Raw genomic sequence first — 16,586 nt, 5'->3', positions numbered from 1 at the left:
TCATGTATACTTTATTACGATTAGCGATGTAATTCTTACCTACTAAATATTAGTTCTGATTAAAAACATAATATAGTTGGTTCAATGGGGTGGGTTTACACATACCTAGTAATATTAGTAAAGAGTAAAAATAATATAGTTGGTGCAATAGTGAAGAGTTGATTTAATAAAAGTATATAAATATACTATGATAGTAATTTTCATTTTTAGATTTTTCGTCTAAAAAGTTTAACACATGCACTTTGGAATTTCCATGGGGATTTACTTACAAGTTGCAAATATTTTTCTATCAAACTCTGCAAGAAAACTCCTACGTTTCATTAACTTTTTACCAAAAATTTCATGCGAATATTTAGAATTTCCTATGGAAAACCTTACAAGTAATCTACATGCGAATTTAAAATCCCAGATAATTTACATGAGGATTCAAAATCCCCAAGAGATTTACCTGGGGATTCTTAAATTTCGCAGGTAATAATTACATACGAAGGTTTTTCCATCGGAATATTTTCGGAAGAAAAATTCGCAGGAAACTAAGTTTTCTGCAAATTTTCCTGTATAATCCCTAGCAAAATTCTCATGTAATAAGTGATTTTCTTGTAGTGCGAACAATTAGGGTGTGACACCTCTTGTGCCAAAAGTAGCTTTGTATGGTTGGGCACAACCCACCATTGAAAATTTGGCAACTGCAATTGCAGTCCCTCAAATACAAGCGGAGTCATTTCAAATCACAAACAACATGCTACATCTGCTGCAAAACAAGGGACTGTTCTTCGGGTCTTACATTGAAGATCCACAACAACATCTGAAAACTTTTCTGTCAATTTGTGTCACACAATGGCAACAGAATGTGACACCGAAAGCAATAAGACTGTTGTTGTTTCCATTCTATGTGACAGGAGAAGCCTAGACTTGGTTTAATTCGCTCCCCATAAATTTCATCACCACTTGGGAAGAATTAGTCAAGAAGTTTTTGAATAAGTTCTACCCACCCAATAAGACCGGCAAGCAAGTTGATGAAATATTGAGCTTCAGGCAGAAACCAACAGAAACATTACAAGAAACGTGGGAGAGGTTCAAAGGTATGCTGGTTAAGTGTCCACATCATGGCATTCCAGATTAGATGTTGGAACAGCGATTTTACATGGGATTGGCGGATAGTTTGAAGGCCAATGTTGATGCTTTAGCAGGTGGAATAGTTTTTAGCAAGTCATTTAGAGAGTTTAAGGTCCTACTAGATTGTAACGACCCGACTTGTCATTTTAAGAATTAATGCCCCGCAGTGACTTGAGGTCTCGAGAAACTTTGTAATAAGTATTATGACCCGCGGGTGCGGTCGAGTTTAATTTTCAGAAGATTCAGAATTTAATTAATAGAACAATTCTTATTTAAGAAGTTTAAAAGAAAAGAGTTGACCGGGGAGTTGACTTTTAGATATTGAGGCCGAAATCCGATTCTAAAAATTTGAATACCTACATTAAATCATTTATGACTTGTGTGCAAAATTTGAAATCATTCTGGATTGATTTGATACGTTTTGGTGCAAAACATAGAATTTGGGAGATTCGAAAACTCATAATTCGATTCGAGGCGCGATTCATAATTTTGATATTATTTGACGAGATTTGAAGCCTCCACTAAGTTCGTATTGTATTTTGGGATGTGTTGGTATATTTGGTTGAGGTCTCGAGGGGCTTGGGTTTTTGTTTGGATCGTTGGTTGAGAGATCAGTAAAGTTAAGAAATTTGAGAGTTTGTCCATGGTCAATATCGGGTCAAGACGACCTCTTTTTAGTATTTTGAGTGCGCGAGCAGATCCGTAGCGTGTTTAATGATTGAAATTCATATATGGTTTGTGTCTGGGAGGTTCCGGATGAGTCTCAGGGTGAGTTTTGAGCGAGTTCGGGCATTTTGGCACTCTAATATTGTTCTGGCACTTTAGGGGGCGCGGACCGCGCATTTTGGGGTGCCGAGGCTAAGGAGAGGTGTGGACCGCACAAAAATGTGCGGACCGCAGCAGAAATGTGCGGACCTCGGAGGAGGGGCGCGGACCACACAATTCTGTCCGCGGCCGCACTCTACAGGGCTCTGCAGATTCGCTGGTTTGACTTCGTAAGCTTATATCTTTTGATTTATAAATAAGTTTAAGCTGATTAAAAAACGAAAGTTGTAGCCTTCGTGTCTAGTTTCCAGAAAGGTAACGATATCATAATTCGAACATCTGTAAGGAAAGTTATGGCCAATTTTTTGAAGTCTGGTAGAGGAGAAGGCTGTGAAGTGCGGCCGCACCAATTTCGTGCGACCGCAGGAGCTGGTGATGTGCGGCCGTGCCATTTTTTGTGCGGACCGCACATTGGAAGTTCAGAGGATGTACTATATATCCGAGGTTTAGGTTATCATTTCAGTTTTGGACTTTTGGAGCTCGGTTTGAGACGCTTTTTCGTGTTATTTTTATGAAATTCATCAGGGTAAGTGATTTTAACTCAGATTTGGTTATTATACATGAATATATCACTGATTTCATCATTTAATTAGTACTTTGAGATTAAAATTTGGGAAAAATTGTAGAAACTTCATAAACCACAAATTTAAGATTTGGAGATTGATTTGTTATTGGAATTAGATAAAATTGGTATGGTTGAACTCATATTGGAATGGGTGTTCAGATTTCATGAAAATTTTATCGGGTTCCGAGAAGCGGGCCCTGTGTTCACTTTTTGCAATACATTTTTAAGTCGACGTTTTATTATCCGAAATTATTTCCGATAAATTTTAATGAAATTATACAACTGATTTGAATAGATTTGAGCGGTCGAGAAGCCAATTCAAGCAAGAAGGCGATTTTGGAATATCAGCATAATTTCTAAAAGGTAAGTGACTTGCTTAACCTCGAGTGGGGGAAATACCCCTTAGGCATTGAGTATTATGTACCATTTGTGAAATGTGAAAAGCCGTGTATGCTAGGTGACGAGTACGTACTCGGGCTTATATGTGAAAATTTTATTGGATTAAAGTCTTAGGTATTATTGTGTAGTAAATTGAGTAATTGTGGATAATTATTAAATCAGCTGTTTGCCATGCCTAAATCCTTGTTGTTGAATTTATTTTTATATGACAAATTGATGTGATTGTTACTTGAAATATTTATGAAATTTCGTGAGAATTGTTGGTTTAATATTTCTTGGAAATTAAATTCAATATGAAGTTTTCCTATGCAAATGATTAATTAAATGAACTTAAGAAGAGGTGTTAATATAACTATCTAAATCTGAATTAATGAAAGTGTGACCTAAGTTGGTTAGTTTTCTATCTTTGTTGATTGTTTTTGAGGTTTTATATATACATTGTGTGGGCCTTGGGCTATTGATTGTGAAATTAATTTATTTTGTTATATTCTTGAAATTTGTTGTGGCCATTAGGCAAACTGTAATGTGAATTGATTGTTTGTTATGTTGCTGTGATAATTTTCCATGTAAATTATTGTATTGTGTGAGTTATTATTTTGAGGAGATGAGGGTGGCATTTTACTGTTGATATTATGTGGGTATAAGGGTGGCATTTCACTGTTGTTGTGTTTGCTGGAATATTATATGGGCGAAGCGATAAGGGTGGCTATAAGAGCGATAAGGGTGGCAATATGATCGATAAGGGTGGCTATTGATATTGTATGGGTGGAGCGATAAGAGTGGCTATTGTCAGGGACGATATGTGATGATGTGGAGTTGTGGTGTTGGTGATTTTCATGTGATGTTGTGATTTTCTTATGTTTATTTTTATGCCTTGTGCAATTGATTTTGTTGTTGGTAAATTGATAATAATCTGATTTATGTTGAAATTAGGGAGCCTATGGCTATTGCTAGGCGGATTATAAAATAAAATATGGGCACGAGGTGCCGTGAGTAAATAATAAAGATATTGGCACGTGAATTGTCCATGCAGTTGTGATATAAAATGTGGGCACGAGGTGTTGTGATTAAATGATAATGATATTTGGCACGTGAATTGTACGTGCAGTTGTGATATGAAAAGAGAGCACGAGGTGCTGGGGAAATAATATGATTTGACTATGGGCACGAAATACCGTGGAAATATAAAAAAAAATGGGCTGAGAACCGTATTTACGAAAAATATGAAAATGGGCTGAGAACCGTATTTTTATGACTATGAAATGAGGTATCACATGGTGACCTTTTTAATTGAAAGAATTATATTCAAAATATTTATTTGGAAGGATTTTTATTCAAAAAGAATTATATGAAAAAATTATATTTAAAATATATTTATTTGAGGAAATTATATTAGAAGAGATTTATTGAAAGAATTTTATATTCGAGATATTTATTTGAAGAAATTATATTTGCAAATGAGTTTTATTCGTAAGAATTATGTGTGAAAGATATTTAATTGAAGAACTTGATTTAACTAGGTGTAATTGTATTTGTCAATTTTGGGCGATATTAATGGTGATTTTATTGTCTTACTATGCACATCACTGATTGTTTTATGTTGACCTTATTGTTATTTGTTTCCTATTATTTTGTATACTATATTGCACAGGTTATTAGACTAGTGAGTGTTTTGACTGTACCTCGTCTCTACTCCACTGAGGTTAGCCTTGATACCTACTGGCTACCGACCGTGGTGTACTCATACGACACTTCTGCACATTTTTGTGCAGAGCTAGGTATTGGAGGTATCGGACTCGGACAGAGTTAGAGTGGAATCACAAGGATTCAAGGTAGATCTGCTTGGTCGTCGCAGTCTATTGGAGTCTTTTCATTTCATTGTACTGTTATATTTTAATCAAACGGTACTTTATATTCGATCCTCGTGATCATTCTACGTATTCAGTTAAAGTTTGTGACTCAGTACTACCAGTCTTGGGAGGTTGTTATAATTGTAATTATTTTCGATGTTGGTAAAAAAACAAAAACAATAATGGCTTGAAATGTAATTGTAATCGGCTTACCTAGTCTTAGAGACTAGGTTTTATCACAATGCCTGTGGTGGGATTTTGGGTCGTGATAAGTTGGTATCAAAGCTCTAGGTTCATAGGTTCTACGAGTCACGAACGAGTCTAGTAGAGTCTTGCGAATCGGTACGGAGACGTCTGTACTTATCTTCGAGAGGATACAGAACGGTTAAAAAATTTCCACTTCTTTCATTCCTGTCGTGCGGAATTTGTTAAATTTAGAATTTGAGTCTTTGTTTTTCTATTCTCTCACAGATGGTGAGTACACGTTCTACCGGGTTAGCTGAGCAGGCATTCGCACATACTTCTAGGATTGCAAGAGGTCAGGGCCGAGGTAGAGGACAAGATAGAGGTCTAGGAAGGGCACGTGTTGCGACTAGAGCACATGTCAGAACAACAGTTGAGGAGCCACCAGTAGCTCCAGTTGGGGGACAAGTACCAGAAACACCTGTTGTTACCCCCGGACTTCAGGAGACCTTAACACAGTTCCTGAGTATGTTTGTTACATTAACGCAGGCGAGATTGATCTCTGTTGCACCAAATATTTCGCAGATTGGGGGAGTAGCTCAGACTCCTACCACAACTCCAGAGCAGTAGGTTCACGTTGGTCAGATTCCGGGTGCAATACCGGTACATCCTATTATTTCGGTTCAGCCTGAGGTCAGGTCCGATGAATCAGAAGAAGAACAAAAGAGACTTGAAAGGTTTAAGAGGTATAGTCCACCTACTTTCAGTGGCACAGCTACAGAGGATGCCCAAGGATTTCTAGAAAATTGTCACCGTATTCTCCGCACCATGGGTATTGTGGAGGTGAACGGAGTTTCCTTTACTACATTTCAACTATCAGGCACAGCGCATCGGTGGTGGCAAATCTATGAAGAAGACAGACCAGCTGATGCCACACCACCAACTTGGGTTTAATTTTCTGAAATATTCTTGAAAGAGTTTATTCTACAGACTCTCAGAGATGCGTGGTGCACAGAGCTTGAACGGTTGCGTCAAGGCACAATGACAGTGTCAGAATATGCTACCAGGTTCAGTGAGCTAGCCCGTCATGCACCTATCTTAGTTCCTACAATCAGAGAACGGGTCTGCAGATTCATTGAGGGGATCGATTATGATATTAAAATATGCATGGCTCGAGAGTTGCATACTGATACTCCATTTCAAAAAGTAGTAGAGATTGCAAGGAAGATTGAGGGTGTTTTAGGCGAGGAAAGGGAGTCTAAGGAGGCCAAAAGGTCTCGAAGATCTGGAGGGTTCAATGGATTTTACTCTTCAGCTAGGACCTATTATAACGGGGGCTCGTGCAGTTGGCCAGCTCAGTCCGCACATCAGATTACTCGGAGTGCTCCAGTAAGTTCTTAAAATGCACTACCTGCACGGGATTTTTATAATGCTTATTTTAATTATCCGGCACAGACTCAGTTTGAGCAACCGCGACCTCAGAGAGGTTGTTATGAGTGTGGTAATACTAGGTACATCATGAGAGATTGTCCCAGACTTGGGAGGGGTGGATTTCATAAGAACACTCCAACTACAAGCTTTATTCTAGTTGATACTCCACGTGCACAATCAGCTAGAGGTGGAGAATAGACGGGTAGTGGGCGCCTAAGAGGTGGAGACCCGACCCATCGATATAATCGCTATGATTTGGCTGAGTCCAATACACCATATGGTGACTTTACAGGTACGATCTTGATTTTGTTATAAAAGGATATTTTCCCCTTAATTTGATTCGGTTTTGAATATTGAGGTGAGTCCTCCTATTATGCTCCCCTTATGGGTGAGCATGTGTCTGCCATTTATTTGTGATGACCCAAAAGGTCATCTTATATTTTAGAACTCGAATCTTCTTTCTTAAGCGTTAAAAAATCTTAGTTTTACCCTCCTTGATTTGCGTGTACAGTCCGGGCAGGTTTCCAGAAATCTTTTATGTTGAAAACTAATAAAAATAAGAATTTTTGCCTTAAAATTTAATTCTAGTTGACTTCGGTCAATATTTTTGGTAAACGGGCACGGAACCGTGTTTCGTCGGTCCCGGTAGGTTCGTATCGAATTATGGGACCTGGGCATATGCCCGGAATCGAATTCGGAGGCCCTAGCTTGAGTTATGAATTTTTGATGAAAATTAAAAGTCTGAAAATTATTTGCTTCTAAGATTTGATTGATATCTGGCATTATTAGTATCGGGTCCGTATTTTAGTTCCAGACCCCGGTGTAGGTTCATTATGATATTTAAGACATGTATGTGAATTTGGTGAGAAACGGAGTTGATTTGACGTGATTCGGACGTCCAGTTGAGAAAAAAGAAATTTTAATGTGTTCTTGAGAATTGTATTTGATTTGGTGCTAAATGCATAGTTCTAGGTGTTATTTTGGAGATTTGATCACGCGAGCAAGTTCATATGATGTTTTTAGACTTGTATGCATGTTTGGTTTGGAGCCCCGAGGGCTCGGATGAGTTTCAGATAGGCCACGGGATGTTTTAGACTTGGGAAAAATCTGGTTTTCTGCAGATTCTGGTGTCTGGCATATCCTTCTTAGCGTTCGCGAAGGTACTCTCGCAAACGCGAAGAGTAAACTGATGAGGCAGGGATTTCTTCTTCGCAAACGCGAAGGCTTGGTCGCGAACGTGAAGCAATGGGGGCGTTACCCTTCGCGAACGTGATAAGCCTATCGCGAACGCGTAGTGTTAGGCATTGGGGAAGGGGAGTCAGTCGTTCCTTCATCGCGAATGCGAGCAATGCCTCGTGAATGCGAAGGCCATGTGGGAGTAACCATCGTGAACGCGAGCAGTTTCTCGCGAACACGAAGGTTTGGCAGTCGGTACCCTTCGCGAACGCAGTAGTGGCCTCGCGAACGCGATGCACATTGTCGCCCAGTGCATAAAACAGAATCAAACGCGGGCTTAAGCCATTTCTTCAACATTATTCAAGAACCAAACAGGTAGAGGCGATTTTCAAGAGTCATTTTCTTCCCCAAAGTATTTTTAAGTGATTCAAAATTATTTTCTTTCAATTACCCATTACATTTCTTGAATTATCAACCTAAAATCTAGAGCTTTCATGGTAGAATTAGGGGTTAGGGTAGAAACTAGGAATTTCAAAAATTTGGGGATTTAGACCTCAATTTGAGGTTGGATTCCAAAACCAATTATATATTCGGGCTCGAGGGTGAATAGTTAAATGGATTTTGGTCCGAACCTCGGGTTTTGACCAAGCGGGACCGGGGTCGATTTTTCAACTTCTTGGGGAAAATTTGAGAAATTTAATTTATGCAATATAATTGATTCGTTTAGCAATATTTGATATTATTGAGTCATTTTTGAATAGATACAAGTGGCTTGGAGGTGAATTCCATAGGAAAGGCTGTGATTGAGAATTAAGTGGCCTTCGGAGCAAGCTAAGTGTTGTGTCTAACCCTGACTTGAGGGAATTAGGAACCTTAGATTACTTGTTAAGTGAAATCCATGTGAGCGGCGTATATGTGAGGTGACGAGTACTTATGCGCCGTCAATTTACCTCTTTTTCATGTTTCTCTGTTTTTCTTACATTGTCTCTTTCTTATGCCAAATTGCTACGTGTTATACTAGTGTTGTTCAATTTATCGTTTTTATCATATTTACGGATTTTTTGGTGATAATTGAGTTCTTATTTCAAAGTTGAGATTGATATTATGGAACCAAATATTTAAGTAAGGTTTGTACTTATTATTCTATCTCCCTGTTTTTATTTATGCATTGCATTATGGTAAGGGAGAGTGTTAATGCACGAAAGGTGATGTTGTGCCATATTGTAAGTGTTAATGCACGAAGAGTGATGTCGTGTCATATTGTGAGTGTTAATGTACGAAGGGTGATGTCGTTCCATATTGTGAGTGTAAATGCACGAAGGGTTATGCCGTGCCATATTGTGAGTGTTAATGCACGAAGGGTGATGTTGTGCCATGATATGAGAGTTAATGCACGAAGGGTGATGCCGTGTCGTTTCTATTAATTTTATGGTGAGATTGAGAGTAAAAGCACTAAGGGTGATGCCATGCATTTTTCCTTACTGTATTCACTATTCCTATTGATTCATGGTATATTGATTGCTCCGGTGATCATTCTGTTGTAATTCTTTATCTTGTATTCCCCTCAGTATGTTCCCCTCCCGACAATTTCTGTTTAGTTCTTCATTTATGTTATTTGTATATACACTATTAAATTGTACAGGTTGATTTGTAGGTGCCTTGCCTTAGCCTCGTCACTACTTCATCGAGGTTAGGCTCGACACTTACCAGTACATGGGGTCGGTTGTACTGATGCTGCACTCTACATTTTCTGTGCAGATTTTGATACCGGCTCAGGTTGATCAAGATTTTTGTTATTGGTCCGCTGTCCGGAGACTCAAGGTAGATCTGTCGGCATTCACAGACCTTGAAGTCCCCGTCTATCTTTTATGCCCTACTATTTTCTTTCATTCATACAGTTGTATTTCTTTCAAACTATTATTTGTAGTAAATTCTAGAATGCTTGTGAATTGTCACTCCAGATCCGGATGGCAGTAACTAATACAGTTTTATAATATTCCGCGCTTATTATATTTCAACTTAGTTAATTATTTTTAATTACTGAATGGGAATAAGGAATTTCTTAATGTGTCTTGGAAGAATTGATTCCAATTTTTCTAAATTATATGCCCTACCGGTACGAAGGTTCATTATGTGTTATGAAAACTGTTTATGAAATATATTGAAAAGAAGAAAGAAAGGAAATTGAAATTTCAGTTGGCACAATGTGCAAAATACTTGTGATTCGGAGTTGCGGATGAGATCCTCACATTTTTATATAATATGAAATATTTAAACTGGCTACAAGCCACGGTGAAAGTTATATAAGGACGAGGTCCTTGTGGTGAAATATTTATGAGTTTAAAATTCTCCCCGTGTGAAATTTAATTTGTACAATAATATTAATAGGGAGTCATGCCTGTTAGGCCTATTTGATAATTCGTGTATATTTTATGTGCATATTCAGCCATTTTCGTGCTGTAAGCATTGAGTTTTAGCCTACGAGGTGAGCGTCCAGGTGGCGTTAAATGTGACTCATTAAGTCGGGCAAATAGTTACGAGGTATTCATGTCTCACATTGTGTTGTCAGTGTTGTAAAAATTCGAAATGAGGTGGTGGTTAATATGAGATTTATTGATGATGTTGGAATTAATTATGAACAACTTTTAAGACCAGGGATGTGGTAACGGGCATACATATGATGTGTTTCATGTCCTGATATCATTATAATAATGCAGTGCTTGTAATGCTGAGATTAGTGTTATTGATATATACCTTATGGTATTTTGTTGGGTTGTGGATGAGTTGTTAGGAGTTGTATTGGTGTTACTCTGGCAGGTGGATAGGCCCAAGTACAGGGGAGACTCTGCTGAAAGTTCTGGAAAATTTGGGAATTAGTAAAATTTGGGGGATTGAGATTTTCAAAAGAAGAGATAAGTTATGTTATGTGTTTGGGGGCGAATGATCTTAAGCGATGAAGAATGTAACACCCCGAAATAAGTTCGAAGTACTTCAACACTATAAAGAAAGTTGATGTGTCTGTAGGCACGAGTGGCTATAGCCAGTTGAGACTAATACCGTGCGTTGATGTGAAAAATTAGGCCTTTTGAAAACGTTTGGAGTGTAAGAAATTGGCCTTAAAATTTACAAATATAGATAAAAGAAATAATCTCAATTGAGATGGTGTTATCGGGCTTATTTCAAATGTGGTAATGTGGGATCAACCGTGAGTATTTTTGTAAAAGTAAAATCATCAATTTGGTAACCTCAGAATAATTCTTAGAACGTTCGAGGACGAACGTTTGTTTACGAGGTGGAGAATATAACGACCCGACTTGTCGTTTTAAGAATTGATGCCCCGTTCAGTGACTTAAGGTCTCGAGAAATTTTGTAATAAGTATTATGACCCGCGGGTGTGGTCGAGTTTAATTTTCGGAAGATTCGGAATTTAATTAAAAGAATAATTCTTATTTAAGAAGCTTAAAAGAAAAGAGTTGACCGGGGAGTTGACTTTTTGATATTGGGGCCGGAATCCGACTCTGAAACTTTGAATAGCTACATTATGTCATTTATGACTTGTGTGAAAAATTTAAAGTCATTCCGGATTGATTTGATAAGTTTTGGCGCAAAACATAGAAGTTGGGAGATTCGAAAACCCATAATTCGATTCGAGGCGCGATTCGTAATTTTGACGTTATTTGACGAGATTTGAAGACTCCACTAAGTTCGTATTGTATATTGGAATGTGTTGGTATATTCGGTTGAGGTCCTGAGGGGCTTGGGTGTATTTTTGGATCATTGGTTGAGAGATTAGTAAAGTTACGAAATTTGGGAGTTTGACCATGGTCAATATCGGGTCAAGACGACCTCTTTTCAGTGTTTTGAGTGCGCGAGCAAGTCCGTAGCATGTTTAATGATTGATATTCATCTATGGTTTGTGTTCGAGAGATTCTGGATGAGTCTCGGGGTGAGTTTTGAGCGAGTGCGGGCATTTCAGCACTCTAATATTATTCTGGCACTTTTGGGGGTGCAGACCGCGCATTTTGGGGTGTTGACGCGAAGGAGAGGTACGGACCACACAAAAATGTGCGGACTTCGGAAGAGGGGCGCAGACCGCACAATTCTGTCCGCGGCCGCACTACAGGGGGCTCTGCAGATTTGCTGGTCCGACTTTGTAAGCTTATATCTTTTGATCTACAAATAATTGTGAGCTGATTTAAAAATGAAAGTTGTAGCCCTTCGTGTCTAGTTTCCAAAAAGGTAAAGATATCATAATTCAGACATCAGTTGAGAAACTTATGGTTAATTTCCTGAAGCCTGGTAGAGGAGAAGGTTGTGAAGTACGGCCGCACTATTTTTGTGCGACCGCAGGAGCTGGGGATGTGCGGCCACGCCATTTTTGTGTGGACCGCACATTGGAAGTTCAAAGGATGTACTATATATCCGAGTTTTAGGTTATGATTTCATTTTTCGAATTTGGGAGCTCGGTTTGAGACGCCTTTTCGTGGGTTTTTCAAGAAATTCATCAGGGTAGGTTATTCCAACTCGTATTTGGTTATTTTACATGAATATATCACTGATTTGATCATTTAATTAGTTCTTTGAGATGAAAATTTGAGAAAAAATGTAGAAATTTGATAAACCACAAATTTAAGATTTGGAGGTCGATTTGTTATTGGAATTCGATAAAATTGGTATGGTTGAACTCGTATCGGAATGGGTGTTCGGATTTCGTAAAAATTTGTCTAGTTCCGAGAAGTGGGCCCCGCATTAACTTTTGTTGACTTTTTGGAATAATTTTTTAAGTCGACGTTTTATTATCCAGAATTATTTTCGATAAATTTTAATAAAGTTATACAATTGAAATTAATAGATTTGAGTGGTTCGGAAGCCAATTCAAGCAAGAAGGCGATTTTGGAATATCGGCATAACTTCTAAACGGTAAGTGTCTTGCTTAACCTCGAGTGGGATAAATACCCCTTATGCATTGAGTATTATGTGCCATTTTGTGAAATGTGAAAAGCCGTGTATGTGAGGTGACGAGTACGTACTCGGGCTTATATATACAAATTTTATTGGATTAAAGTCTTAGGCATTATTGTGTAGTAAATTGAGTAATTGTGGATAATTATTAAATCAGCTGTTTGCCATGCCTAAATCATTGTTGTTGAATTTGTTATTATATGACAAATTGATGTGATTGTTACTTGAAATATTTATGAAATTTCGTGAGAATTGTTGGTTTAATATTTCTTGGAAATTAAATTCAATATGAAGTTTTCCTATGCAAATGATTAATTAAATGAACTTAAGAAGAGGTGTTAATATAACTATCTAAATCTGAATTAATGAAAGTGTGACCTAAGTTGGTTAGTTTTCTATCTTTGTTGATTGTTTTTGAGGTTTTATATATACATTGTGTGGGCCTTGGGCTATTGATTGTGAAATTAATTGATTTTGTTATATTCTTGAAATTTGTTGTGGCCATTAGGCAAACTGTAATGTGAATTGATTGTTTGTTATGTTGATGTGATAATTTTCCATGTAAATTGTTGTATTGTGTGAGTTATTATTTTGAGGAGATAAGGGTGGCATTTTACCGTTGATATTATGTGGGTATAAGGGTGGCATTTCAATGTTGTTGTGTTTGCTGGAATATTATATGGGCGAAGCGATAAGGGTGGCAATAGGATCGATAAGGGTAGCTATTGATATTGTATGGGTGGAGCGATAAGAGTGGCTATTGTCAGGGACGATATGTGATGATGTGGAGTTGTGGTGTTGGTGATTTTCATGTGATGTTATGATTTTCTTATGTTTATTTTTATGCCTTGTGCAATTGATTTTGTTGTTGGTAAATTGATAATAATCTGATTTATGTTGAAATTGGGGAGCCTATGGCTATTGCCAGGCGGATTATAAAATAAAATGTGGGCACGAGGTGCCGTGAGTAAATAATGAAGATATTGGCACGTGAATTGTCCAAGCAGTTGTGATATAAAATGTGGGCACAAGGTGCTGTGGTTAAATGATAATGATATTTGGCACGTGAATTGTACGTGCAGTTGTGATATGAAAAGAGGGCACGAGGTGCTGGGGAAATAATATGATTTGACTATGGGCACGAAATACCGTGGAAATATAAAAAATGGGCTGAGAACCGTATTTACGAAAAATATGAAAATGGGCTGAGAACCGTATTTTTATGACTATGAAATGAGGTATCACATGGTGACCTTTTTAATTGAAAGAATTATATTCAAAATATTTATTTGGAAGGATTTTTATTAAAAAAGAATTATATGAAATAATTGTATTTGAAATATATTTATTTGAGAAAATTATATCATAAGAGATTTATTGAAAGAATTTTATATTCGAAAGATATTTATTTGAAGAAATTATATTTGAAAAAGTGCTTTATTCGTAAGAATTATGTGTGAAAGATATTTAATTGAAAAACTTAATTTAACTGGGTGTAATTGTATTTATCAATTGTTGAGCGATATTAATGGTCATTTTATTGTCTTACTGTGCACATCACTGGTTGTTTTAAGTTGCCCTTATTGTTATTTGTTTCCTATTATTTTGTATACTATATCGCACAAGTTATTAGACTAGTGAGTGTCTTGGTCTGTACCTCGTCTCTACTCCACTGAGGCTAGTCTTGATACCTACTGAGTACCAACCGTGGTGTACTCATACGACACTTCTGTACATTTTTGTGCAGAGCCAGGTATTGGAGGTATCGGACTCGGACATAGTTAGAGTGGGATAACAAGTATTTAAGGTAGATCTGCTTGGTCGTCGCACTCCCTTGGAGTCTGTTCATTTCATTGTATTATTAATTTTTAATCAAACGGTACTGTATATTCGGTCCTCGTAAGCATTCTACGTATTCAGTTAGAGTTTGTGACTCAGTACTACCAGTCTTGGGAGGTTGTTATAATTTTAATTATTTCCGTTGTTGGTAAAAGAAAAGGCTTGAAATATAATTGTAATCGGCTTACCTAGTCTTAGAGACTAGGTGCCATCAGGACACCTGTGGTAGGATTTTGGATCGTGACATAGATAAAATGGCTCAAAACTCAGAATGGATGACAAGAGACTCCAACATCACCCACTAGTTCACTCAGTAACATTGGGCCCGAACAATTCCATAGCCAAAAATATGGCCACTCTGATGACGCAAATGAGTATCCTCACCAAGAAGATTGATGAATCAGTCCAGAAGCAGGTACACATAGTTGACACGACTAATGGGAGATTATGTACACCATGCATTAACCAACCATACATGTGTTCGTGGAGTGGTGAAAGTGACAACCAGAACTATCAAGAGAATATGAACTATGTGGGCAACTATGGAGGACAAAGACAAGGTGGTCAAAATTGGGGGCAGCAAAATCAGCAGTATAGACCAGCAAAACAACAATACAATAACACCAACAATCCTGGAGCTATGCGACCACAAAGTCAAGTAGTACCTTACAAAAGGCAACAAGGATACAACCATCAAAATCAACAACTAACTTATCAACAACATCAACAACAATAGACAGTGAGGCAGGATGATGGGTTATCTAAAATCAAAAGAATGTTGCAACAACTCATTAGGGCCAGTGGGAAAATAGAAGAAAAGGTCCACCAAATGCAAGAAAAGGTAGTGTCACACGACTCGGCTATCGATGGAATTGAGATTCAACTAGGGCAATTATCCATGGCCCTTAACAATTGTCCTCAAGGGACGTTACCTGCGGACATACATGTCAATCCAAAAGAGCAGGGCCTGAAGCCGCTTATGGCGGTGAGCTTGAGAAATGGTAGAGAGCTTGATTTAGAGCAAGAAATTGCTCGTGAGATCCGATCACCTGAAACACATGTGTCTGTGCCAATTGAGTTAGATTATTCCATTAGACTAACAGAAGTAAGAGTGCAACCAGCCCAAGAGGAAATAAACAAGGAAAAAGAGTTTGAGGAGGAGACTGAGAAAGTGCAAGAGAAGGTTTTAGAAAATGTGCCTGAGCAGGATCTAACTCAAGCAACACAAAAGAAGCGACCTCTAACACCCTTCCCGCAGAGGTTGGACAAATAGCAGAAGGATGAGTAGTATAAAAGTTCATGGAAATGCTGAAGCAAATTCAGGTAAACATTCCTTTAATCGATGCTTTGAGGGAGATGCTCAGTTATGCAAAAATGATAAGCACTTAATGTCTCGTAAGTTCGACTTCCAAGACTTGGCAATTGTCACAGTGACATATACCTGTAGTGTTGTTGTGTGAAGATCTATAGCTGAGAAGTTATCCGACCCTGGAAGCTTAACAATTCCATGCACCATAGGTAGCTATGCATTTGTCAAAGCACTGTGTGATTTGGGAGAAAGTATAAATCCGATGCCATTGTCTATTTATAAAATGTTAGGCATTGGAAGAGCAAGGCCCACATCGATGTTACTGCAGCTAGCTGACCGAACGGTGAAAAGGCTATCAGGTATATTTGATGATGTACTTGTGCAAGTTAAAAAATTCGTGTTTCCAGCAGATTTTATCATTCTGGACTGCAAGGTTGATGTGGAGATTCCCATAATTTTGGGAAGGTTGTTCTTGGCCACAGGAAGAGCTCTAATTGATTGTGAAATGAGGGAGCTAAAGATGAGAATGAATAATTAAAAAAATAACATTTAATGTGCAAAATTCTATACGGTGACCCAGTGACTTTGCAAATTGCTCTTTGTTAGACATGGTGGATATAATAATGGAGTAAGATGATGAGGTACTTAATGCAAAAAGACCCTCTAACAGCCCTGCCTTATGAATTTAGAAGAAGTAAATGGTGAGGACTTGGCAGAATGGGTGTTGGATCTTCAAGGGCAAGGGTACTGGAAAAGAGAGCTCGAATTCGAGCCTTTACAATCGGAAGAAAGAAAGACCCCTCCAGCCAAGCCTTCGATCGAAGCACTACTACAATTGTAGCTGAAACCACTACCATCTCACCTTAGGTATGCTTTCTTGGGACCTAACTCGATTTTACCTGTTATTATCTCATCTGGTTTGTTAGATGTG

The 16,586-nt window shown here is 38.0% G+C and overlaps 1 protein-coding gene and 1 non-coding gene across 2 annotated transcripts; one reads left to right on the top strand and one right to left on the bottom strand.

The window, feature by feature from the left end:
• Window positions 1-1,006: 1,006 nt before the first annotated feature.
• Window positions 1,007-1,113, bottom strand: LOC117274610 (small nucleolar RNA R71). Its single transcript, XR_004504744.1, has one exon. It is a non-coding gene; the product is annotated as a small nucleolar RNA R71 (small nucleolar RNA).
• A 14,008-nt stretch (window positions 1,114-15,121) lies between these two features.
• On the top strand, window positions 15,122-16,193 carry LOC138902181 (uncharacterized). The gene is made up of 2 exons (XM_070190020.1): window positions 15,122-15,606; window positions 15,809-16,193. Exons 1-2 carry the CDS (start codon window positions 15,122-15,124, stop codon window positions 16,191-16,193), a joined length of 870 nt encoding a protein of 289 aa, XP_070046121.1.
• Window positions 16,194-16,586: the final 393 nt, after the last annotated feature.

This window comes from Nicotiana tomentosiformis, chromosome 12, assembly GCF_000390325.3.
Source record: "Nicotiana tomentosiformis chromosome 12, ASM39032v3, whole genome shotgun sequence".
Classification (NCBI taxonomy): domain Eukaryota; kingdom Viridiplantae; phylum Streptophyta; class Magnoliopsida; order Solanales; family Solanaceae; genus Nicotiana; species Nicotiana tomentosiformis.
This window is presented reverse-complemented; position numbering and strand designations above follow the sequence as displayed.

Excerpts from the sequence above, each read along its gene's own strand:
- LOC138902181 (XM_070190020.1), top strand. The coding sequence starts at position 15,122 with ATGTTGCAACAACTCATTAGGGCCAGTGGGAAAATAGAAGAAAAGGTC. Across the intron at positions 15,607-15,808 it reads CTAACACCCTTCCCGCAGAG|ATCTATAGCTGAGAAGTTAT; the intron begins GTTGGACAAATA and ends TGTTGTGTGAAG.